At 40.3% G+C, this 26,172-nt stretch overlaps 1 protein-coding gene across 1 annotated transcript in view; it reads left to right on the top strand.

Moving 5' to 3' along the window:
* Window positions 1-26,172, top strand: part of LOC128696029 (translation initiation factor eIF2 assembly protein) — a gene marked incomplete at its 3' end in the record, with an annotated part of 122,687 nt that overhangs the window by 16,775 nt on the left and 79,740 nt on the right. The window contains 1 exon segment of the mRNA XM_070094850.1: window positions 23,824-23,992. Within this exon segment, the coding sequence (XP_069950951.1) occupies window positions 23,824-23,992 (169 nt within the window).

Below are 26,172 nucleotides of genomic sequence, written 5' to 3' on the forward strand. Positions count from 1 at the left end.
GGTCAAAAGAGAGGCATATATAGGCAAATCAAAAGAGGAGAGGGGCAATTAAGAAATCGATATATTCAGTTAAAGAGAGAAATAAAAAAGGGAATTAGAAAAGCAAAAAGAGATTATGAGGTTAAAGTTGCAAGAGAATTGAAGACTAACCCAAAAGGATTCTTTCAGGTATACAGAAGTAAGATCAGGGACAAGATAGGCCCACTCAAAAGTTCCTCGGGTCAGCTCACTGACAGTGATAAGGAAATGTGTAAAATTTTTAACACATACTTCCTCTCAGTTTTTACACAGGAGGATACCAGCGATATTCCAGTAATGATAAATTATGTAGAACAGGACGATAATAAACTGTGTACAATTAGGGTCACAAGTGACATGGTCCTTAGGCAAATTGATAAATTAAAACCTAACAAATCCCCAGGCCCTGATGAACTGTATGCAAGGGTTCTAAAGGAATGTAAAGAGGAGCTTAGCACACCTTTGGCTAATCTTTTCAACATATCACTACAAACTGGCATGGTGCCAGATAAGTGGAAAATGGCAAATGTGATACCTATTTTCAAAACAGGTGACAGGTCCTTAGCTTCGAACTATAGACCAATAAGCCTAACCTCCATAGTGGGAAAATTTATGGAATCAATAATTGCCGAGGCAGTTCGTAGCCACCTTGAAAAGCATAAATTAATCAACAAATCTCAGCATGGTTTTACAAAGGGGCGTTCCTGCCTTACGAATTTATTAACTTTTTTCACTAAGGTATTTGAGGAGGTAGATCATGGTAATGAATATGATATTGTGTATATGGACTTCAGTAAGGCTTTTGACAGGGTCCCACATCAGAGACTATTGAGGAAAATTAAAGCACATGGAATAGGAGGAGAAATTTTTTCCTGGATAGAGGCATGGTTGACAAATAGGCAGCAGAGAGTTTGCATAAATGGGGAGAAATCAGAGTGGGGAAGCGTCACAAGCGGTGTTCCACAGGGGTCAGTGTTGGGCCCCCTGCTGTTCACAATCTACATAAACGACATAGATGAGGACATAAAGAGCGACATCGGCAAGTTTGCCGATGACACCAAAATAGGCCGTCGAATTCATTCTGACAAGGACATTCGAGCACTCCAGGAAGATTTGAATAGACTGATGCAGTGGTCGGAGAAGTGGCAGATGCAGTTTAATATAGACAAATGCAAAGTTCTAAATGTTGGACAGGACAATAACCATGCCACATATAAACTAAATAATGTAGATCTTAATATTACGGATTGCGAAAAAGATTTAGGAGTTCTGGTTAGCAGTAATCTGAAACCAAGACAACAGTGCATAAGTGTTCGCAATAAAGCTAATAGAATCCTTGGCTTCATATCAAGAAGCATAAATAATAGGAGTCCTCAGGTTGTTCTTCAACTCTATACATCCTTGGTTAGGCCTCATTTAGATTATGCTGCACAGTTTTGGTCACCGTATTACAGAATGGATATAAATTCTCTGGAAAATGTACAAAGGAGGATGACAAAGTTGATCCCATGTATCAGAAACCTTCCCTATGAGGATAGACTAAGGGCCCTGAATCTGCACTCTCTAGAAAGACGTAGAGTTAGGGGAGATATGATTGAGGTGTATAAATGGAAGACAGGAATAAATAAAGGGGATGTAAATAGTGTGCTGAAAATATCTAGCCTAGACAGGACTCGCAGCAATGGTTTTAAGTTGGAAAAATTCAGATTCAGGAAGGATATAGGAAAGTACTGGTTTGGTAATAGAGTTGTGGATGAGTGGAACAAACTCCCGAGTACAGTTATAGAGGCCAGAACGTTGTGTAGCTTTAAAAATAGGTTGGATAAATACATGAGTGGATGTGGGTGGGTGTGAGTTGGACCTGATAGCTTGAGCTACTGGGTCGGTTGCCGTGTTCCTCCCTTAAGTCAATGTGACCTGACCTGACTAGGTTGGGTGCATTGGCTTAAGCCGGTAGGAGACTTGGACCTGCCTCGCATGGGCCAGTAGGCCTTCTGCAGTGTTCCTTCGTTCTTATGTACTTATGTTCTTATGTAAAGAAACAGAGTGGACCCTCGCCTAACGAACGCATCGCATAACGTTAAATTCACCTAGCGATACATTTTAAAGCAAAAATTTTGCCTCGGCTAGCACTAAAAACTCTGTCAACGCGATTCGTTCGAGACACATCCACGTGCGACCTGAGCCCGCCTCACTTGTTCCGTGGGTGCCAGTGTTTACAAGCCAGCCACCGCGGTCGCTTCCAAGCATACAATCGGAACATTTCATATTATCACAGCCTTTTTAGTGATTGCACCTGCAAAATAAGTCACCATGGGCCCCAAGAAAGCTTCTAGTGCCAACCCTACAGCAAAAAGGGTGAGAATTACTATGGATATGAAGAAAGAGATCATTGCTAAGTATGAAAGTGGAGTGCGTGTCTCCGAGCTGGCCAGGTTGTACACAAAACCCCAATCAACCATCGCTACTATTGTGGCCAAGAAAATGGCAATCAAGGAAGCTGTTCTTGCCAAAGGTGCAACTTTGTTTTCGAAACAGAGATCGCAAATGATAGAAGATGTTGAGAGACTGTTATTGGTGTGGATAAACGAAAAACAGATAGCAGGAGGTAGCATCTCTCAAGCGATCACATGTGAAAAGGCTAGGAAGCTGCATGACGATTTAATTAGAAAAATGCCTGCAACTAGTGGTGATGTGAGTGAATTTAAGGCCAGCAAAGGTTGGTTTGAGAGATTTAACCCTTTGAGGGTCGACAGGCCCTCTCCGAAACTCGTTCTCAGGGTCGGCCAAATTTAAAAAAAAAAAAATTATTTTCTCTTATGAAAAGATAGAGAATCTTTTCCCGATCATAAAGACACCAAAAGTTTGAAATTTGATAGAAAACTTACGGAATTATGCTCTCGCAAAGTTAGCGGTCTCGGCGATGTTTACGCATCGGCGATTTTGCCCACTTTGAGCCCCATTTTCGGCCAATTTCACTGTACTAGTCGACAAAAAACATAAATATTTCGCTAGAACTCTATTTTTTCTATCGAATGGGTGCAAGAAACCACCCATTTATGAAATTCAACTATCCAGTACAGTGGTCAGAATTTAGCAATTTTGCCAATTTCACACAAATTTCAAAAGATGCCAATTTCCGAATAGGGTCCAGAATAAACAAGAAAGACATTCCTGGCACTAAAATGACATTTCCTCTAGTCATTAGTCAGGTCTCAACGCCCCTCTTATATTCTTTTGCTTTCCACTTTGAATTTTTATTCTCACAAAAAATATAAGATTTACTGTTATGCAGACTACTGCATTAGTGTAAAAAATGGTATAAATATTATTGGTGCACTTGTGAAAGAATATTAGACTCACCAGTTGACGTGTATTGCACGCTTGGCACGATTTGTTTACTTTTGAAGTTTGGTAAAAATCGAACATTTCTGTTACTTTGAGCTCAATTTCAAGGCACCTTTCATTGTAAAACCAGTCAAAATCATCTCAATTTCTGTAATATGTCTTCCATTCTATAAAATGAGACCAAGAAAACTAGAATACAACAATAAATACCATACGAAAATACACTGCAAAGTCGCTGATTTATTCCAAAAAAATGGTCAAAGTTTTTTTTTCTCATTATGCACTGTGTGCTGCAGGATTTTTTTTAGACTGTGCACACTGACCACATAGACCCATTCTTTCATATGAAGGCCTACCAGCTTTCTCCCACTAGATTTGAGGCCGCTAGAATTTATGCGTACTAGTACGTCAAAAACCCCTACGCGTAAGACGTACTAGTACGACCAAAACCCTCAAAGGGTTAAGAATCGTAGTGGCATACATAGTGTGATAAGGCATGGTGAGGCTGCCAGTTCGGACCACAAAGCGGCTGAAAAATATGTGCAGGAATTCAAGAGTACATAAACAGTGAAGGACTGAAACCTGAGCAAGTGTTTAATTGTGACGAAACAGGCCTGTTTTGGAAGAAAATGCCAAGCAGGACTTACATTACTCTGGAGGAAAAGGCACTCCCAGGACATAAGCCTATGAAAGACAGGCTTACTCTGTTGATGTATGCCAATGCTAGTGGTGATTGCAAAGTGAAGCCTTTATTGGTGTATCACTCTGAAACTCCCAGAGTGTTCAGGAAATTTGTGTGTGCTGTGGAGGGCAAACAGTAAGGCATGGGTCACTAGGGACTTTTTCTATGACTGGTTACACCATACATTTGCCCCCACTGTGAAAAATTACCTAATTGAAAAGAAATTAGACCTTAAGTGCCTCCTGGTATTAGACAATGCTCATGGTCATTTCCAACTTCAAGAAACTGTACACAAAAGCTATGTTTGAAAGGTGCTTTGTAGTGACCTCAGAAACTCAATTGACTCTAAGAGAGTTTTGGAGAGATCACTTTAGCATCCTCAATTGTGTAAACATTATAGGTAAGGCTTGGGAGGAAGTGACTAAGAGGACCGTGAACTCTGCTTGGAAGAAACTGTGGCCAGAATGTGTAGACAAAAGGGTAAGTTTGATATTGGCCTATAGTTGTTTAAATCTGTAGGGTCACCACCTTTATGTATTGGTGTAACCCTTGCCATCTTCCCGAAACTACTCAAGACGGCAAGGGTTACACCAATACATAAAGGTGGTGACCCTACAGATTTAAACAACTATAGGCCAATATCAAACTTACCATTGCTATCCAAAATCTTTGAGAAACTCGTGCACAGGAGACTATATTCATTTATAACGTCACAAAACATACTCAACCCCTGCCAATTTGGATTCAGGAAAAATAAAAGCACTAACGATGCAATTATAAAAATGCTAGATCTGCTTTACACAGCATTGGAAAATAAGGAATATCCACTAGGAATTTTTATTGACCTAAGAAAAGCTTTTGACACAGTAGACCATGGCATCCTACTCCACAAACTTGACCATTATGGTATAAGAGGCCATGCACTTGCATATTTCAAATCTTACCTTACTAATAGGTATCAGTATGTCACCATTAAAGACACAGCATCAACACCACAGCCACTTGATACTGGAGTTCCGCAGGGAAGTGTCCTTGGTCCCCTGCTCTTCCTCATATACATCAATGATCTTCCAAACGTATCTCGACACCTGAACCCCATTCTCTTTGCTGACGACACGACTTATGCCATCTCTCACCCTAATCTTGCAACCCTCAACACCATTGTTAATGAGGAGCTGATCAAACTATCGACTTGGATGACAGCCAATAAACTTACGCTTAACGTTGACAAAACCTACTACATTATGTTTGGTAGCAGAGCAGGAGATGCGCAAATTAACATTAAGATCGACAACACTCTAATTACCAGGCATAATGAGGGCAAATTCCTAGGCCTATACCTCGACAACAACCTGAACTTCAGCACCCATATCCAACACATAACCAAAAAAGTATCCAAAACGGTTGGGATCCTCTCCAAGATACGATACAACGTGCCGCAAACTGCCCTTCTCACACTATACCATTCACTTATATATCCATACCTCACCTATGCTATCTGTGCTTGGGGTTCAACTGCAGCAACACACCTAAAGCCAATAATAACCCAACAAAAAGCCGCAGTAAGAATAATCACTAAATCCCATCCCTGGCAACACACCCCCCCACTCTTCATAGATCTAAACTTACTCCCTGTTCAGTACATCCACACTTACTACTGTGCAATCTACATCTACAGGACCTTAAATTCCAATATTAACCTTGACCTAAAATGCTTTCTTGATAGTTGTGACAGAACCCACAGGCACAACACCAGACACAAACATCTCTATGACATTCCCCGTGTCCGACTAAACCTTTACAAAAATTCAATGTATGTCAAAGGCCCTAAAATCTGGAACACCCTACCTGAAAATTCCAAAACTGCAGACACATTCATCACCTTCAAAACTACCATCAGAAAACATCTTATCTCCCTGATACACCCTGTCAACTAATACGAATTCCACCTGGTGGTTCACACTTACACTCACTCACCCATTTGACCATAAACAGAAATATCAATCTCAATCTCAAAATAATGAATCTTAACTAGTCAAAAGTTTGCCTGTGATACTCCAATACTGAAACTATGTATAGTGCCAAAACAAAAGCATTCACATTGCTAAACTCACAACTAGTATTTAGTCACTTAGCCATAATACCAACTTATATCATAATTCTGTAACATTTTAAACCTAAGATTTAATATAAGTCTGCCCGAAATGCCTAGCCATGCTAGGCGTTCTAGTGGTACACTCTGTAATTATTATTTTACTACATGTAAACCACACAATAACCAAATTCAGCATTGTAATACTTATAGAGAATAAAGTTTGAATTTGAATTTGAATTTGAATTTTGAAGGGTGTGAGGCTAACCCTGGGAATCCTATGCCAGTTGAGGAATCCATTGTGGCATTGGGGAAGTCCTTGGGGTTGGAGGTTAGTGGGGAGGATGTGGAAGAGTTGGTGGAGGAGGACAGTGAAGAGCTAACCACTGATGAGCTGCTAGATCATCTTCAACAGCAAGAGGCCACACCTGAGGAAACTACTTCTGAGGAGGGGATAGAGAAATTGAGGAAGTTGCCTATTTCAAAGATTAAGGAAATGTGTGCAATGTGGCTTAAAGTGCAAACCTTTTTTGATGAAAATCACCCTCACACAGCTATTGCAAGCCGTGCTGGTGACTATTACACTGACAATGTTGTGAAACACTTTATGAATGGAGGTACAGGCCTCTATGGACAGATATGTTGTGTGACAGAGGTCCAGTGACTCTCAAGCTGGTCCTAGTGGCATTAAAAGAAGAAGGGAAGTAACCCCGGAAAAGGACTTGCCACCTCAAGTCCTAATGGAAGGGGATTCCCCTTCTAAACATTAACACCATCCACAGTCTCCCCTCCTCCTATCCCATCATTCATCACCAGATCTTCAATAAAGGTAAGTGTCATGTAACTGTGCATGTCTTCTTCAGTTTGTGTGTATAAAAATTAATATTTCATGGGGTAAAAATTTTTTTTTTGTTCATACTTTGGGGTGTCAGGAACAGATTAATTTGATTTCCATTATTTCTTATGGGGAAAATTAATTCACCTAACGATAATTTCGCCTAACGTTGAGCTCTCAGGAACGTATTAATAGCGTTAGGCGAGGGTCCACTGTACTTTAGTATTGCAGGAATTTGAAGTCCTGGGCTCTGAGTGTAGTGAAACTCTCGAAACTCTTCAGAGGTATATCTAAGATTGTGTTATTTTGGGAATAACAAATGAACATTTTGGGATCTCCCTTTTAACTGGGGTGCAGGTGCCTCTCGCCCACTGCACTCCCAGAGAACCAGTTCTAACCCTGTGCATGTGTTGTGCAGTGTATGGTGCTTAGAGCACCATACACTCGACAGCAATAAAATTTTTTTGTTTTGTTAAATTTATTTTAGTTCAAATATTAATTTCAAACTATACATAAAGTACCATACAGCATATAGAATATGTAGGTAAGTACTGTAATACAGTAGGACCCCACTTATATGGCACGTTAGGTTCCAGGCTACCACTGTAAAGTGGAAATGAGAGATAAGATAGGTCCCCTTAAAGATAGCTCTGGGCATCTTACTGACAAGGAGAATGAAATGTGCTCTATTCTTAATAATTATTTTCTCTCAGTTTTCACTCAGGAGGACACTAACAATATCCCAGTAATAAATTTTTATAGTGGGCCTGAAGACGATAAATTATGCAATATCATAGTCACTAGCGAAATGGTTATCAAACAGATAGACAGACTGAAGCAAAATAAATCCCCAGGCCCTGGTGAACTTTTTTCTAGGGTTCTTAAGGAGTGTAAAATAGAACTTTGTGAACCATTGACTAATATTTTTAATATTTCTCTTGAAACAGGTGTAGTGTTTGATATGTGGAAGATGGCTAATGTAATTCCTATTTTAAAGCAGGGAACAAGTCGTTGCCGTCAAATTACTGCCCAATAAGCCTAACCTCAATTGTGGGCAAATTACTAGAGTCAATTATAGCTGATAATATAAGATGCCATCTGGATAAGCATAGCTTGATTAATGATACTCAGCATGGATTCACTAGGGGCCGTTCCTGCCTAACTAATTTGTTGACGTTCTTCAGTAAAGCTTTTGAGGCCGTTGATCATGATAAAGAATTCGATATTGTTTACTTAGATTTTAGTAAGGCTTTTGATAGAGTATCGCACCAGAGACTGTTAAAAAAAGTGGCAGCTCATGGCATTGGGGGAAAGGTGCTGTCATGGATAGAATCATGGCTCACTAATAGGAAGCAGAGAGTACAGTGGACCCTCAACCAGCGATATTAATCCATTCCTGAGAGCTCATCGTTAGTCAGAATTATCGTTAGTGAAGTTAATTTTCCCCATAAGAAATAATGGAAATCAAATTAATCCGTGCAAGACACCCAAAAGTATTGAAAAAAAAAATTTTTTACCACATGAAATATTAATTTTAATACACACAAACTGAAGATTACATGCACAGTTACATGACACTTACCTTTATTGAAGATTTGGTGATGATTGATGGGATGGGAGGAGGGGAGAGGTGTTAGTGTTTAGAAGGGGAATCCCCTTCCATTAGCACTTGAGGCAGCAAGTCTTTTTTCTGGGGTTACTTCCCTTGTTCTTTTAATGCCACTAGGACCAGCTTCAGAGTCACTGGACTTCTGTCGCACAACATATCTGTCCATAGAGGCCTGTACCTCTCGTTCCTTTATGACTTTCCTAAAGTGGTTCACAACAGTGTTAGTGTAATAGTCACCAGCACGGCTTGCAGTAGCTGTGTCAGGGTGATTTTCATCAAAAAAGGTTTGCACTTCAAGCCACTTTGCACACATTTCCTTTATCTTAGAAGTAGGCAACTTCTTCAATTTCTCTCTCCCCTCCTCCGAAGCAGTTTCCTCAGGTGTGCCCTCTTGCTGTTGAAGATGATCTAGCAGCTCATCAGTGGTTAGTTATTCACTGTCCTCCACCACCAACTCTTCCACATCCTCCCCACTAACCTCCAACCCCAAGGACTTCCCCAATGCCACAATGGATTCCTCAACTGGCATAGGATTCTCAGGGTTAGCCTCAAACCCTTCCAAATCCCTTTTGTCTACACATTCTGGCCACAGTTTTTTCCAAGCAGAGTTCAATGTCCTCTTAGTCACTTCCTCCCAAGCCTTACCTATAATGTTTACACAATTGAGGATGGTAAAATGATCTCTCCAAAACTCTCTTAGAGTCAGTTGAGTTTCTGAGGTCACTACAAAGCACCTTTCAAACATAGCTTTTGTGTACAGTTTCTTGAAGTTGGAAATAACCTGCTGGTCCATGGGCTGCAGGAGAGGAGTGGTATTAGGAGGCAAAAACTTGACCTTAATGAAGCTCATTTCCACAGAAAGTCGCTCTGCCAAGTCTGAAGGATGACCAGGAGCATTGTCTAATACCAGGAGGCACTTAAGGTCTAATTTCTTTTCAATTAGGTAATTTTTCACATTGGGGGCAAATGCATGATGTAACCAGTCATAGAAAAAGTCCCTAGTGACCCATGCCTTACTGTTTGCCCTCCACAGCACACACAAATTAGCCTTGAGGACATTGTTTTTCCTGAACACTCTGGGAGTTTCAGTGATACACCAATAAAGGCTTCACTTTGCAATCACCACTAGCATTGGCACACATCAACAGAGTAAGCCTGTCTTTCATAGGCTTATGTCCTGGGAGTGCCTTTTCCTCCTGAGTAATGTAGGTCCTCCTTGGCATTTTCTTCCAAAACAGGCCTGTTTCATCACAATTAAACACTTGTTCAGGTTTCAGTCCTTCACTGTCTATGTACTCCTTGAAGTCCTGCACATATTTTTCAGCCGATTTGTGGCCCGAACTGGCAGCCTCACCATGCCTTATCACACTATGAATGCCACTACGCTTCTTAAATCTCTCAAACCAACCTTTGCTTGCCTTAAATTCACTCACATCACTAGTTGCTGGCATTTTTCTAATTAAATCGTCATGCAACTTCCTAGCCTTTTCACATATGATCGCTTGAGAGATGCTGTCTCCTGCTATCTGTTTCTCGTTTATCCACAAGCATAAAAGTCTCTCAACATCTTCTATCACTTGCGATCTCAGTTTCAAAAACATAGTTACACCTTTGGCAAGAACAGCTTCCTTGATTGCCGTTTTCTTGCCCACAATAGTAGCGATGGTTGATTGGGGTTTATTATACAACCTGACCAGCTCAGAGATACGCACTCCACTTTCATATTTATCAATGATCTCTTTCTTCATCTCCATAGTAATTCTCACCCTTTTTGCTGTAGGGTTGGCACTAGAAGCTTTCTTGGGGCCTATGGTGACTTATTTTGCAGGTGCAATCACTAAAAAGGCTGTGATAATATGAAATGTTCCAGTTGTATGTTTGGAAACGACCGCGGTGGCTGGCTGGCTTGTAAACACTGGCACCAAAGGGACAAGTGAGGCGCGCTCAGGCCAAAGTGGACGAGTATGGTACGGAACAAATAGCGCTGGTCGGGTTTTTAAGCGCTAGTCGAGGCAAAATTTTTGCGTTAAAATGTATCGCTAGTCAGATTTATCGTTAATCGATGCCATCGTTGGTCGAGGGTCCACTGTATGCTTAAATGGGGTTAAATCTGAGTGGGGATCTGTAACAAGTGGCGTACCACAGGGATCAGTTTTGGGCCCGTTGTTGTTTATAATACAGTGGACCCCCGCATAACGATTACCTCTGAATGCGACCAATTATGTAAGTGTATTTATGTAAGTGCGTTTGTACGTGTATGTTTGGGGGTCTGAAATGGACTAATCTACTTCACAATATTCCTTATGGGAATAAATTCGGTCAGTACTGGCACCTGAACATACTTATGGAGTGAAAAAATATCGTTAACCGGGGGTCCACTGTATATATCAATGACCTTGATGAGGATATTACTAGTGATATGAGCAAATTTGCCGATGACACAAAGATAGGTAGGATAATTGATTCATGTGTAGATGTTAGGGAACTTCAAGAGGATTTAAACAAACTCTATTCATGGTCAGAAAAGTGGCAGATGCAGTTCAGTGTAGATAAATGCAAGGTTCTGAAGCTCGGGAGTGTCCATAACCCTAGCACTTATAAGTTAAATGATGTAGAACTTAGCCATACAGATTGCGTAAAGGACTTGGGGGTTATGGTGAGCAGCAACCTTAAACCAAGACAGCAATGCCTAAGCATACGTAATAAGGCAAATAGATTATTGGGATTTATATCAAGAAGTGTAAGCAACAGAAGACCAGAGGTTATACTGCAGCTTTATACATCATTAGTAAGGCCACACCTAGATTATGCATCTCAATTCTGGTCTCCATATTACAGAATGGACATAAATTCGTTAGAAAACATTCAGCGTAGAATGACTAAATTAATTCATTGTATTAGAAATTTTCCTTATGAAGAAAGATTGAAGACTCTTAAATTACATTCACTTGTTAGACGAAGAATGAGGGGAGACATGATCGAGGTGTATAAGTGGAAGATGGGTATTAATAAAGGGAATATAAATAAAGTCTTGAGGATATCTCTCCAAGAGAGAACCCGCAGTAATGGATTTAAATTAGATAAGTTTAGATTTAGAAAGGGTGTAGGAAAGCATTGGTTTGGAAATAGGGTAGTTGATGAGTGGAACAGTCTACCTAGTTGGGTTATTGAGGCTAGGACTTTGGGTAGTTTCAAATTTAGGTTGGATAAATGCATGAGTGAGAGGGGTTGGATTTGAGTGGGACTTGCATATCAGAGCTTATTTCTTGGGTAGCATTGAAGGTTGGGTTGGGCAAATGTTTTGTTAGTGGGATGAATTGTAAAGGACCTGCCTAGTATGGGCCAACAGGCCTGCTGCAGTGTTCCTCCTTTCTCATGTTCTTATAAAGTGGAACACTCTTTTTTCCGACTTATAAATGCATATAAATGCAAGATAACAAGTTTACACTAACATATATTAAGTTAGCAGTAGAACGAGGTACGTATTAAAAAACAATAAAAAAGTAAAATACTCATAGTGTACTCATTACTTACCTTAAAATATTTGAAGTCTTAATGTAGGGTCAGAGGTGAGTAGTATTTATTTGTAGGAAGTCAGGTGTGGGGAGTATGGTAGCCAGCCAGACCACCCCACCCCATCCACTCATAATAAACTATAACATTTAAAGCATCCCAGAGCGATAAAATGCATATACAGTTCACTCATTATTTACCTTGAAGTATTTGTAGTCTTAATGTAGGGTGAGAGGTAAGTAAATGAAATAAAATGAATAAACAAGAGAGAGAGAGAGAGAATGAGTAAATGAGAGAGGTCAGAGACGCGGAGTATGTAAACAGACGAACAAATCTGGTTTCAGTTCATAGTAAGTTTATTCAGGTATACACAAATACAGTGGACCCCCGCATACCGATGGCGTCACATAACGATTAATCCGCATACCGCTTGCTTTAATCGCAAAAATTTTGCCTCGCATACCGCTTAAAAACCCGCTCACCGATTTTCGTCCGAGATGCGTCCAATGTGCGGCCTGAGCCACGCTCACATGTTCCGCCGGTGGCATTGTTTACCAGCCAGCCTCCGCGGTAACATCCAAGCATACAATCGGAATATTTCGTATTATTACAGTGTTTTCGGTGCTTTTTCTGGAAAATAAGTGACCATGGGCCCCAAGAAAGCTTCTAGTGCCAACCCTACAGCAATAAGGGTGAGAATTACAATAGAGATGAAGAAAAAGATCATTGATAAGTATGAAAGTGGAGTGCGTGTCTCCGAGCTGGCCAGGTTGTATAATAAACCCCAATCAACCATCGCTACTATTGGTGGTACAGCTGCTGCTGCTGCTGCACTGTCAGCTGCTGCTGCTGCTGTAGCATCGTCTGCTGCTGCTGTAACATCGTCTGTTGCTGCTGTAGCATCGTCTGTTGCTGCTGTACCACCGTCAGCTGCTGCTGCTGCTGTAGCATCGTCTGCTGCTGCTGTAGCATCGTCTGCTGCTGCTGTAGCATCGTCTGTTGCTGCTGTACCACCGTCAGCTGCTGCTGCTGCTGTAGCATCTGCTGCTGCTGCTGTAGCATCGTCTGCTGCTGCTGTAGCATCGTCTGCTGCTGCTGTAGCATCGTCTGTTGCTGCTGTAGCATCGTCTGTTGCTGCTGTACCACCGTCAGCTGCTGCTGCTGCTGTAGCACCGTTGTTGGTGTGGCTTATTGAGAATACCAAGAAACAATTAATCCCAGAGGATTTGCCACCCAGGATAACCCAAAAAAGTCAGTGTCATCGAAGACTGTCTAACTTATTTCCATTGGGGTCCTTAATCTTGTCTCCCAGGATGCAACCCACACAAGTCGACTAACACCCAGGTGAACAGGGAAAAATGCCTGGAACTAGTGCTCATATTGGTGAATTTAAAGCCAGCAAAGGTTGGTTTGAGAGATTTAAGAATCGTAGTGGCATATACAGTGTGATAAGGCCTGTTCTGGAAGAAAATGCCAAACAGGACCTACAGTACTCAGGAGGAAAAGGCACTCCCAGGACACAGTGTCTCATCAGTCATTGCTGCATCTTCAATAAAGGTAAGTGTCATTTATTCTTCATTTAGTAGACTAGTACATGCACAATATATACTGTGCATGTACTACTCTACTATTGTGCATGTATCCTTCTCTTTGTGTGTAGGAAAATGTATATTTCATGTGGTAAAATTTTTTTTTTCATACTTTTGGGTGTCTTGCACGGATTAATTTGATTTCCATTATTTCTTATGGGGAAAATTCATTCGCATACCGATTATTTCGCATAACAATGACCCCTCTTGCACGGATTAAAATCGGTATGCGGGGGTCCACTGTACAATTACATAGATTATTATTATTATTATAATAAAAAAAGAAGGACTAAACCTACAAGGGTCATACAGCACAGCATAGATTATTATACATAGCAGCATATGTGTAGAGAACCTAGGATAACCCCCAAAAAAAGTCAAAGTGACTTATTTACACTCTGACATTTTTTGGGTTAGCCTATCACCCTTGGTGCAGATGCTGTTCTGGCCGACAGTAACTGTGTGACTGGAGGTGCTGTCCTGGTAGACAGTTGCTGTGAGGCTGGAGGTGCTGTCCTGGTAGACAGAAACTACATGGAGGAATGCATATTAGTGGCATCAAGGGAGACAGGAGCTGTAGTGGGGAAACAAGTGTAGTCAAGGACAAGATAGAACCAGTATTACAAACTAGCAATACCAGAGGAGATAGTAAACAAGGAGACTCCACTAGTAATAGTGAAGATAAATTACCAGAAACAACTGGTGAGAGCTCCATTGTTAGTACTAGTGAAGATAGTAATGAGACAGGAAAACATGCACCAACAGGGAATACAGTCACAAAAATCCAAGGCAAACAGAAACCGAGCCTGTGCAAATATGCATTTGGTATCTGCAGGCATGGAATATCTGGAACAACAGATGGGACGTGCAACTTTGACCACCCTAGAAAATGCCGTGCCCATATGACAACAGGAAAATGCAAACTCCCTTCCCGTAAACTTTTTCACCCTGAAATGTGTCCCTCTTCAGTACAGGACAGACTGTGCTATAACTTATATTGCCAGGCACACCTTCTAAGGGGGACAAAAAGATACAGAACATCCAGACCATGGGAAAACCTGGGTAGCCACAGCCACTCAAGAGGGAGAGGTTTTTTAGTGCCAGGAAGGAAAAAAACTGGCAGGAAATGGCAGAAATCGTATACCAAATCCAGTCATTTCTGGACTGGAATCACAGTCGATGGCCTCCACTCCAAGCCAATAGATACAGATATTAGTGCCGAAAAAAAGTCCCTCCCAGTACCACCAATACCACCAATCCGATGACATTCTTCTTTGCAAATATACAGGGTCTAAAGCCAGCAACGAACAACAAAATACCTTTCATCCATGGACTGCTTGCAGAGGCAAATGCAGTGTTTGCGGCTTTCACAAAGACCCAACCTTCCTCTTAACAAACATTAGTAAGCCACCACTCGAATACAACAAAGTTTCATTTAGACTCCATGACGAGGCCTCAATAAGGAATTTCACAGCAGACCTAGAGACTGTTGATTGGCCTACAGAATTCTCCAATGCCAATGGTATTGACAATTGGACAGACATTTTTCTTAACAAAATACTTAGACTATACAACAAACATTGTCCTATAAAAACGAAACAGATCACGAATAAAAGGCTTGGTTGCCCATGGCTAACCAGCAGCATTCTGAAATCCATTGATAAGAAACACCAATATGAAAAGCAATATAGACAGGGCTTAATACACAAAGATATTCTTAAACAATATTCAACAGTTCTCACCAGATTAATAAAGAAAGCCAAACAACTGTACTACTCCAGCAGATTCACTGACACAAGAGGAGATATAAAAAAGACCTGGAAAACACTTTCCCAGATTCTGGGGACCCACAAACTGAAAAAAAAAAACAAGAATATTGTTCTAACTAAACCTCATGAAACACCACTGCATCCCACTGATACAGCTAACAAGATAAGCGACTTCTTCTCAAACATAGGATCTAATCTCGCCAGTAAAATCCCATGTACCAATGCCCATGCCGGGGACTACCTAGATGGGAATTTCCCAAATTCCTTCTATCTTGTACCAACTGAGCCCACGGAAGTCACCGCGATCGTAGCCACTTAAAAATAGCTCGGGGAATCTGTCTCACGTCTCACCAAGCGAGTGGCCCATGTCCTTTCGCATGCTATTACATTACTTTTTAACAAGTCACTAGAAACTAGCACTTTCCCGACACTACTCAAGACAGAAAGGGTTACACCAATACATGAAGGTGGTGACCCTACAGACGTAAACATCTATAGGCCAATATCAAACTTACCATTGCTATCCAAAATCTTTGAGAAACTCGTGCACAGGAGACTATATTCATTTATAATGTCACAAAACATACTCAACCCCTGCCAATTTGGATTCAGGAAAAATAAAAGCACTAATGATGCAATTATAAGAATGCTAGACCTGATTTACACAGCATTGGAAAATAAGGAATATCCGCTAGGAATTTTTATTGACCTAAGAAAAGCGTTTGACACAGTAGACCACGACATCCTACTCCACAAACTTGACCACTATGGTATAAGAGGCCATGTGCTTTCATATTTTAAATCCTACCTTTCTAATAGGTATCAGTATGTCACCATTAAAGACACAGCCTCATCAATACGGCCACTTGATACTGGAGTTCTGCAGGGAAGCGTCCTTGGACCCCTGCTCTTCCTCATTTACATCAATGATCTTCCAAACATATCCCAACACCTGAAACCCATTCTCTTTGCTGACGACACGACTTACGTCATCTCCCACCCTAATCTTGCCACCCTCAACACCATTGTTAACGAGGAGCTGCTCAAAATATCGACTTGGATGACAGCCAATAAACTTACACTATATTATGTTTGGTAGCAGAGCAGGTGTTGCGCAACTTAACATTAAGATCGACAACACTCTAATTGCCAGACATAATGAGGGCAAATTCCTTGGCCTATACCTCGACGACAACCTAAATTTCAGCACCCATATCCAACACATAACAAAAAAAGTATCCAAAACGGTGGGGATCCTCTCCAAGATACAATACTACGTACCGCAAACTGCCCTTCTCACACTATACCATTCACTTATATATCCATACCTCACCTATGCTATCTGTGCTTGGGGTTCAACTGCAGCAACACATTGTTACGGTTCGAATCTTAATCTTTAGCCAAGTTAGTGCACTCCGTAACAATACACTTCACAGAATGAGAAGATACTTCCAAACTTAGAAATGTAAGGCACAAATAATAGTTACTCAGTCTTTTCTAGTTTCTTTTTATTTAAAAGCTTAAATACTTCTTAGATATTCATAAATATCTATTAAATATCACTTCGTCAGAAACTTTCATTCACATAAGAAAACACTTAAATAGAACGTACATCAATATGGTCACTACACTTGTTAAATGATCAGAGGAATATTACTGCTTCCTCAATAATGACATTACTTGTACGCGAGTATATACATTGAGAATGGACACCTTCACTGAGTAACTCCCTGGCATAAGGAATATATCACTTAAAGTTCTAAACTTGACACAGGCTGTCACATCGTAAACTGAAGGTAACAGTATATAACTGTCTGCAGACTTCACTTCAGAATAAACCTCAAGCTGGTTCAGAAGTTTCTACAACAGAATTCTCTATCCAAGTGAGAATAAGGCGGAGTACTAGAGGGGTAGCTCAGTCAATGCACACTGAGTCGGCAGAGAGAGGGAACTGAACTAACACAGTTAATCCCTACATGACATCAACTCTCCAAAGGGGAGAGGGAAGAGTAGGCTAAACTACCCTCCAAGGACATACCTTGTTTCATCTCTTAACCAGCTGTTACCTACCTACCCAACACATTACTCAAAATACATAAATATATATATATATACACATCATACCCGGGTATATTCCTAAATCAGATATTATAAACTAGTGGAATCTTTAATTTAGCTAATATTAAAAAAAACCCGAGTATAATATTAAGTAGATAATATATAAATTAATCTCATTATGACCTTGGTCATAACACACATCTAAAGCCAATAATAACCCAACAAAAAGCTGCAGTAAGAATAATCACTAAATCCCATCCCTGGCAACCCCCCCCCCCACTCTTCATAGATCTAAACTTACTCCCTGTTCAGAACATTCACACTTACTACTGTGCAATCTATATCTACAGGACCCTAAATTCCAATATAAACCTTGACCTAAAATGCTTTCTTGATAGTTGTGGTAGAATCCACAGGCATAACACCAGACACAAACATCTCTATGACATTCCCTGTGTTCGACTAAACCTTTACAAAAATTCAATGTATTTCAAAGGCCCTAAAATCTGGAACACCCTACCTGAAAACTCTAGAACTGCAGACACATTCATCACTTTCAAAACTACAGTTAGAAAACATCTTATCTCCCTGATCCACCCCAACAACTAACTACATGATAACCACCTGGTGGTTCACAATTACACTCACTCACCCACTAACTATAAACCCAGAAATACTAATCTTAATCTTAAAATAATAAATCCTAACTAGTCATAAGTTTGCCTATGATACTCCAATATACACACCTTGTATTTTGCCAAAACAAAAGCATTCACATTGCTAAACTCACAAATTATGATGTAGTCACTTAGCCTTAATGCCATAATCTGTAAGGATTTAATGTTAAGAATTAATCTAAGTCTGCTTGAAATGCCTAGCCATGCTAGGTGTCCTAGTGGCCCCCTCTGTAATTAGTATTTTATAACATGTAAACCACACAATACCCAAAACCTGTAAACCCCACATTGTAACCCTTATAGAGAATAAACTTGAAATGAATTGAACTGAATTAAATTGAATATAAAGGATCACTTGGACAACGAAATATGAATCCCAGGTTACAACCTATACAGATGTGACAGAGTGAACAGGCAAAAGGGGAGGGGGTTGGCCTGTGTATTGCAGAGTCACTTATTTGCACAGAACTGCTAAATGCCTCAAATGATGTAGTTGAAGTTTTAGCAGTAAAGATCGAGAACCAAAATCTAGTCATTGAGGTAGTTTACAAGCCTCCGGATGCAACGTCCCAACAATTCCAGGAACAGCTGTTGAAAATTGACCACTGTCTGGAAAATCTTTCAGCTCCTGCCCCCAACATCTTGATCCTGGGGGATTTCAACCTAAGGCACCTAAAATGGAGGAATTTAGCAAATAATGTTGTTGCAGTGATAACACCAGTAGGCAACTCAGATGAGAACTCACTCACTCACTCACTCACTCACACACACACACACACACACACACACACACACACACACACACACACACACACACACACACACACACACACACACACACACACACACACACACACACACACACACACACACACACACACACACACACACACACACACACACAGCAAACATTGAACTAAAGCTAAAGGAAACTTATAGGAGTCAGGAATCTCAGGAAGAACTAAAACCCATAAATGAAATCGAAAGAAACTTAAAGTAATTCTTTTGTTATGCCAAATCAAAGTCGAGAACATCCAGTATTGGGCCGCTACTTACACAAGATGGGTCCTACACAGATGACAGCAAGGAAATGAGTGAGCTACTCAAGTTCCAATATGACTCAGTTTTTAGCAAGCCGCTAACCAGATTGAAAGTCGAAGATCTAAATGAATTTTTTATGAGAGAGCCTCAGAATTTGGTTAACACAAGCCTATCTGATGTTATCCTGACGCCAAATGACTTCGAACAGGCGATAAATGACATGCCCATGCACTCTGCCCCAAGGCCAGACTCATGGAACTCCGTGTTCATCAAGAACTGCAAGAAGCTTTTACCATCCTATGGAGAGGGAGCATGGACGCTGGGGTCGTCTCACAGTTACTAAAAACAACAGACATAGCCCCACTCCACAAAGGGGGCAGTAAAGCAATAGCAAAGAACTACAGACCGATAGAACTAACATCCCATATCATAAAAATCTTTGAAAGGGTCCTAAGAAGCAAGATCACCACCCATCTAGATACCCATCAGTTACACAACCCAGGGCAACATGGGTTTAGAGCAGGTCGCTCCTGTCTGTCTCAGCTACTGGATCACTATGACAAGGTCCTTGATGCACTAGAAGACAAAAAGAAAGCAGATGTAATATATACAGACTTTGCAAAAGAATTCGACAAGTGTGACCATGGCGTAATAACGCACAAAATGCGTTCTAAAGAAATAACAGGAAAAGTTGGTAGTTGGATCTATAATTTCCTCACAAACAGAACACAAAGAGTAGTAGTCAACAGAGTAAAGTCCGAGGCAGCTACAGTGAAAAGCTCTGTTCCACAAGGCACAGTACTCGCTCCAATCTTGTTTCTCATCCTCATATCTGACATAGACAAGGATGTCAGCCACAGCACCGTGTCTTCCTTTACAGATAACACCAGAATCTGCATGACAGTGTCTTCCATTGCAGACACTGCAAGGCTCCAAACGGACATCAATCAAATCTTTCAATGGGCTGCAGAAAACAATATGAAGTTGAACGAGGAGAAATTTCAGTTTCTCCGATATGGTAAACATGAGGAAATTAAAACTTCATCAGAGTATAACACAATTCCAGCCACAAACTAGAGCGAAAAGCTAACGTCAAAGACCTTGAAGTGATCATATCAGAGGATCTCACCTTCAAGGTCCCTAACTTTGTATCAATCGCATCTGCTAGAAAAATGAGAGGAGGGATAATGAGAACCTTTAAAACTAGGGATGCCAAGCCCATGATGACACTATTCAAGTCGCTTGTTCTAAGCTGGAATATTGCTGCACAGTAACAGCACCTTTCAAGGCAGGTGAAATTGCTGACCTAGAAAATGTACAGAGAACCTTCACGGCACGCATAACGGAGATAAAACACCTCAATTACTGGGAGCGCTTGAGGTTCCTGAACCTGTATTCCCTGGAACGCAGGCGGGAGAGATACATGATTATATACACCTGGAAAATCCTAGAGGGACTAGTACCGAACTTGCACACGAAAATCACTCACAACGAAAGCAAAAGACTCGGCAGACAATGCAACATCCCCCCAGTGAAAAGCAGGGTGTCACTAGCACGCTAAGAGACAACACAGTAAGTGTCAGCGGCCCAAGACTGTTCAACTGCCTCCCAGCATACATAAAGGCAGTCTTCATGCAGGCACTGGACAAGCACCTAAAGTCTGGCTGTAGCTCGTACGTTGGACTGCGTGCAGCCAGCAGTAAAAGCCAGATTGATCAGGCCCTGAGCCATTATGAGGCCTGGTCACAGACCGGGCCGCGGGGGCGTTGACCCCCGGAACTCTCTCCAGGTAAATCTATATCTCTCTCTCTATATATCTCTCTCTCTATATATATCTCTCTGTTCCTCTCTCTCTCTCTCTCTCTCTCTCTCTCTCTCTCTCTCTCTCTCTCTCTCTCTCTCTCTCTCTCTCTCTCTCTCTCTCTCTCTCTCTCTCTCTCTCTCTATATATATATATATATATATATATATATATATATATATATATATATATATTTATATATATATATATATATATATATATATATATATATATATATCTCCCTCCCTCCCCCCCTCCCCCCCTCCCCCCTCCCTCCATTTATTCATTTTATCTCAATTACTCGCCTCTCACCCTACATTAAGACTACAAATATTTTAAGGTAAGTAATGAGTGAACTGTACATGCATTTTATCGCTCTGGGATGCTTTAAATGTCTTAGTTTATTATGAGTGGATGAGGTGGGGTGGCCTGGCTGGCTACCATACCTCCCCACACCTGACTTCCTACGTTCCTGACTTTCATGTTTGTATTATACCATAATACAAGCACTTTACATTATGTACAAGCTGTCTCCATGTTGGTACAGTAGAATAAATAAAGAGCAACACTCCCATTCTCATGTAACACCATTTTTAGATGAAATGACACTTTGAGTGAAGGCATACAAAAGGAATAATTTTCTACAGTTACCCCTAGTAATATTATTGTGTACACAATTTCTTTGCTGTTGAACTAGAGTGATTATTAGTGTATATTATTATTAGTAGTAATATGGCATCAAAACTAATAAGACACACTTAGTGATTTTAATGTGTACCTGCATGCCAGAACAGTGTGTAAGTTTGTTTAGGTACAGGTATACATAAGTATAATTATCAGAGTATATATAAAGATGAAATAACCTTAAAACACTTGAAATTTTGGAAAGTTTCCAGACATAATGGAGAGACATGATGCTCACGGAGCACATGGAGAATGTAAACAAACCAGGTGGGGTGCAGTGGCTGTATTAGAAAGACAGGTGTTGGAGCCCTATAGCGAGTTTTGGTCATAATTTGAAATGTCAGTATTAGCGGAACTCTGTAAAGTGGGGCCCTACTGTATATACGTACAACATTAACCCTAGTTTTATATCTGTTAGCTTTAGTACAATAGGAAGTGCATCTGTCTCTCACACAGCAGACAGGATCAAGCCTACATCACATCTTGGGATAAACAACTTGCATGGTTTTAGTTTTGAACATGAATTATTGTTATTTAGATTTTAACATTAATGGGAATATCCATTGTGCAATAACATGGATGAAATAGAATCTCTATTAATGGAAATTAGTCACTTTGTCTGACTTTTTTGATTTATCCTAGGTAATTTACACATGTTACTATATATGATAATTTGTGATCGCTAACGCACTCATCTCACACACTATGGTCCGGAGGTTGATCCCCAGTATGCCTGAAAACATTTGGACATATTTCTGTAAGATACTACCTGGTGCCTAGTATTCACCCATCAGTAAAATGGGTACCTGGGTTTTAGTTGACTGGTGTGGGTCACATCCTGGGACAAAATTGACCTAATTTGCCTGAAATGCTCTGCATAACAAGGGGCTTTCTATGCAGTAGTATGTCATTGATGTTATCTAGGCCTGTATACCTTGTACATGTACTTGTAGGCCTCCAGCCTTCTCCTCGCTGCAACATTCATCACCCACGCTTCACACCCATATAAGAGCGTTGGTAAAACTATACTCTCATACATTCCCCTCTTTGCCTCCAAGGACAAAGTTCTTTGTCTCCACAGACTCCTAAGTGCACCACTCACTCTTTTTCCCTCATCAATTCTATGATTCACCTCATCTTTCATAGACCCATCCGCTGACACGTCCACTCCCAAATATCTGTGAACATATTCAGATATTTGGGAGTGGACGTGTCAGCGGATGGGTCTATGAAAGATGAGGTGAATCATAGAATTGATGAGGGAAAAAGAGTGAGTGGTGCACTTAGGAGTCTGTGGAGACAAAGAACTTTGTCCTTGGAGGCAAAGAGGGGAATGTATGAGAGTATAGTTTTACCAACGCTCTTATATGGGTGTGAAGCGTGGGTGATGAATGTTGCAGTGAGGAGAAGGCTGGAGGCAGTGGAGATGTCATGTCTGAGAGCAATGTGTGGTGTGAATATAATGCAGAGAATTTGTAGTTTGGAAGTTAGGAGGAGGTGCGGGATTACCAAAACTGTTGTCCAGAGGGCTGAGGAAGGGTTGTTGAGGTGGTTCGGACATGTAGAGAGAATGGAGCGAAACAGAATGACTTCAAGAGTGTATCAGTCTGTAGTGGAAGGAAGGCGGGGTAGGGGTCGGCCTAGGAAGGGTTGGAGGGAGGGGGTAAAGGTGGTTTTGTGTGCGAGGGGCTTGGACTTCCAGCAGGCATGCGTGAGCGTGTTTGATAGGAGTGAATGGAGACAAATGGTTTTTAATACTTGACGTGCTGTTGGAGTGTGAGCAAAGTAACATTTATGAAGGGATTCAGGGAAACCGGCAGGCCGGACTTGAGTCCTGGAGATGGGAAGTACAGTGCCTGCACTCTGAAGGAGGGGTGTTAATGTTGCAGTTTAAAAACTGTAGTGTAAAGCACCCTTCTGGCAAGACAGTGATGGAGTGAATGATGGTGAAAGTTTTTCTTTTTCGGGCCACCCTGCCTTGGTAGGAATCGGCCAGTGTGATAATAAAATAATAAAAATAATTATTATTATTATTATTGTTGTTGTTTATTAGCATTAATGCATGTTAAAAGGTTAGGTAATACACCATTATTCTTTTATTTACCAGCATTGTTGTACCACTCACACCAGAGGTTCTGGCCTATATGCAAGATAATGGTACATTAGTACTCCCTGAAGGTTCACAGCCTGAACCAACCTATAAGAAGAACAAAGAGGAAGAGGACGAGGAAGGGGATGATTGGGATCACTGTGAGACATCAGGTTGTGTTGTGCAAGTTAGTACATAATTGCTTTTTATAAAAATTGGTATCACTTATATAGTGAATAATTGGTATCACTTATATAGTGAATAATTGGTATCACTTATATAGTGAATAAAAAGTCATTGAAAAGCAGTTTTGACAGTTGTCTTGTACAGTAAAACATATATCAGCCTAAATATATACAGATTTTAAAAGTTGAAATGCTACGATATGCAACGCTGCAAGACTTGCCAAATATGCAATACAATGATTCCATGAGTTACAATGGCTTTGAGTTACGATAATTTTGAGTTATGATTTACCCTCATAAAGGAATTTAATTTTGAGTTGTGATGGAAAGTTTGAGACACAATATGCATACAGAAATGGTTGGTGTGCATGGGTGGGCCTTAGCCAATCATCTTGGGCATCTTGGGCAGCATCTGAGCCAATAGGAACATCAGTGGGGGTGTGTGTGGGGTATCTTAGCAACCAGTCAGTTTTTGGAATGAATTTCCGTGGGGTAGCATCTCAGCCAGTAACAGCGTTTATGTTATACAGTGGAACCTCAAATATCGAACTTTCTTTGGTCCAGAAGGCTGTTCGAGTGCCTTTACCGAATGAATTTATTCCCATGAGGGATAATGTAAATTAGATTAGTCCATTTCAGACCCTCAAAAATGCACTTATAAAAGCACTTACAAAAATACACTTACATAATTGGTTGTGTTGGGAGCAGTTCGATTTTTGAGGTTCCACTGTACTTTATTGTTTTCCCTTCAGTTTAAAGCTGTCACGTGTGTTTTGTGCACCAACTCTGAATTATTTACCCCTTTATTGCTGCATCTGTGATTTAACCCTTTGACTGTTTTGGTGGTACTGTATATATATATATACGTCTTACGAGCCACCGTTTTTGTCGTATATATACTCATAAATTCTAGCGGCTTCAGATCAAGCAGGAGAAAGCTGGTAGGCCTACATGTGAGAGAATGGGTCTGTGTGGTCATTGTGCACCATATAAAAAAAAATCCTGCAGCATGCAGTACATAATGAGAAAAAATCTGACCGTTTTTTTTTTAATTAAAATGCCGAATTTGTGGTCTATTTTCGTATAGTATTAGTGGTTGTATTTTCGTTTTCTTGGTCTCATTTGATAGAATGGGAAACGTATTATAGAAATAGAGGTGATTTTGATTGCTTTTACTATGGAAAGAACCTTGAAATGGAGTTCAAAATATGGGAAATGCTTGATTTTTGCTGATGTTCAAAATTAAACAAATGATGTCATTTTCCAATAAATGTCCAAGTAGCCATTCTTATATGCAGTCATGAATGAGTTGACATTATTTATACAATTATTACAATATTGCAGTAGTCTGCATAACAGTAAATCTTCTATTTTTTGTTTGAATAAAAATTCAAAATAAAAAGCAAGAGTAATATCAGAAGAGCCTGGAAACATGACTGATGGACAAAGAAAATGTTATTTTAGAGCCAGGAATGTCTGCATTGTTCATTCTGGACCCTATTTTGAAATTGTCATATTTTTTAATTTTTGTGAAATTGGCCAAATTGCAAATTTCTGACCACGTTATTGGGTGGTTGAAATTGGTAAATGGGCAGTTTCTTGTACTCAGTCAATAGAAAAAAATGGAGTTCTAAAGAAATAGCTATGAGTTTGGTCGACTGGAAAAATGAAATTAGCCGAAAACAGGGCTCAAAAAGGGTGAAATTGTCGATTCGTAAATATCGCCGAGGTCGCTAACTTCACAAGAGCGTAATTCCATCAGTTTTCCATCAAATTTCGTTCTTTTGGTGTCATTACAATCGGGAAAAGATTCTCTTATCATTTCATAAGAAAAAAAAATTTTTTTTTTTTAAATTTTGCAACACTAGGAGACACCTCAGGATTTGGGGCTGCGACAGACAAGGGATTAATTATGCCATCTTTTACCAAGTCATCATGGACTCTAAAGTGCACAGTAAACAGGCAGTTTTTCTGAAGATCATGCAAGAAATTGTGAAAAAACATGTTGCAGTTAGAATTAGTGCATTGGTGTGTAAGTATGGGTTTCAGAAATCATCCGACTTTACTATTATCCAGCAAAAAAGAAATTATGAAGAATATTAATGTGGCTGACAAAACTAAGATAATGAAAAAAGGAAGAGAAATTATCATAGAGATGGAAAGATTTATTATTATTGATAAG

This window comes from Cherax quadricarinatus, chromosome 48 (assembly GCF_038502225.1).
Source record: "Cherax quadricarinatus isolate ZL_2023a chromosome 48, ASM3850222v1, whole genome shotgun sequence".
Classification (NCBI taxonomy): domain Eukaryota; kingdom Metazoa; phylum Arthropoda; class Malacostraca; order Decapoda; family Parastacidae; genus Cherax; species Cherax quadricarinatus.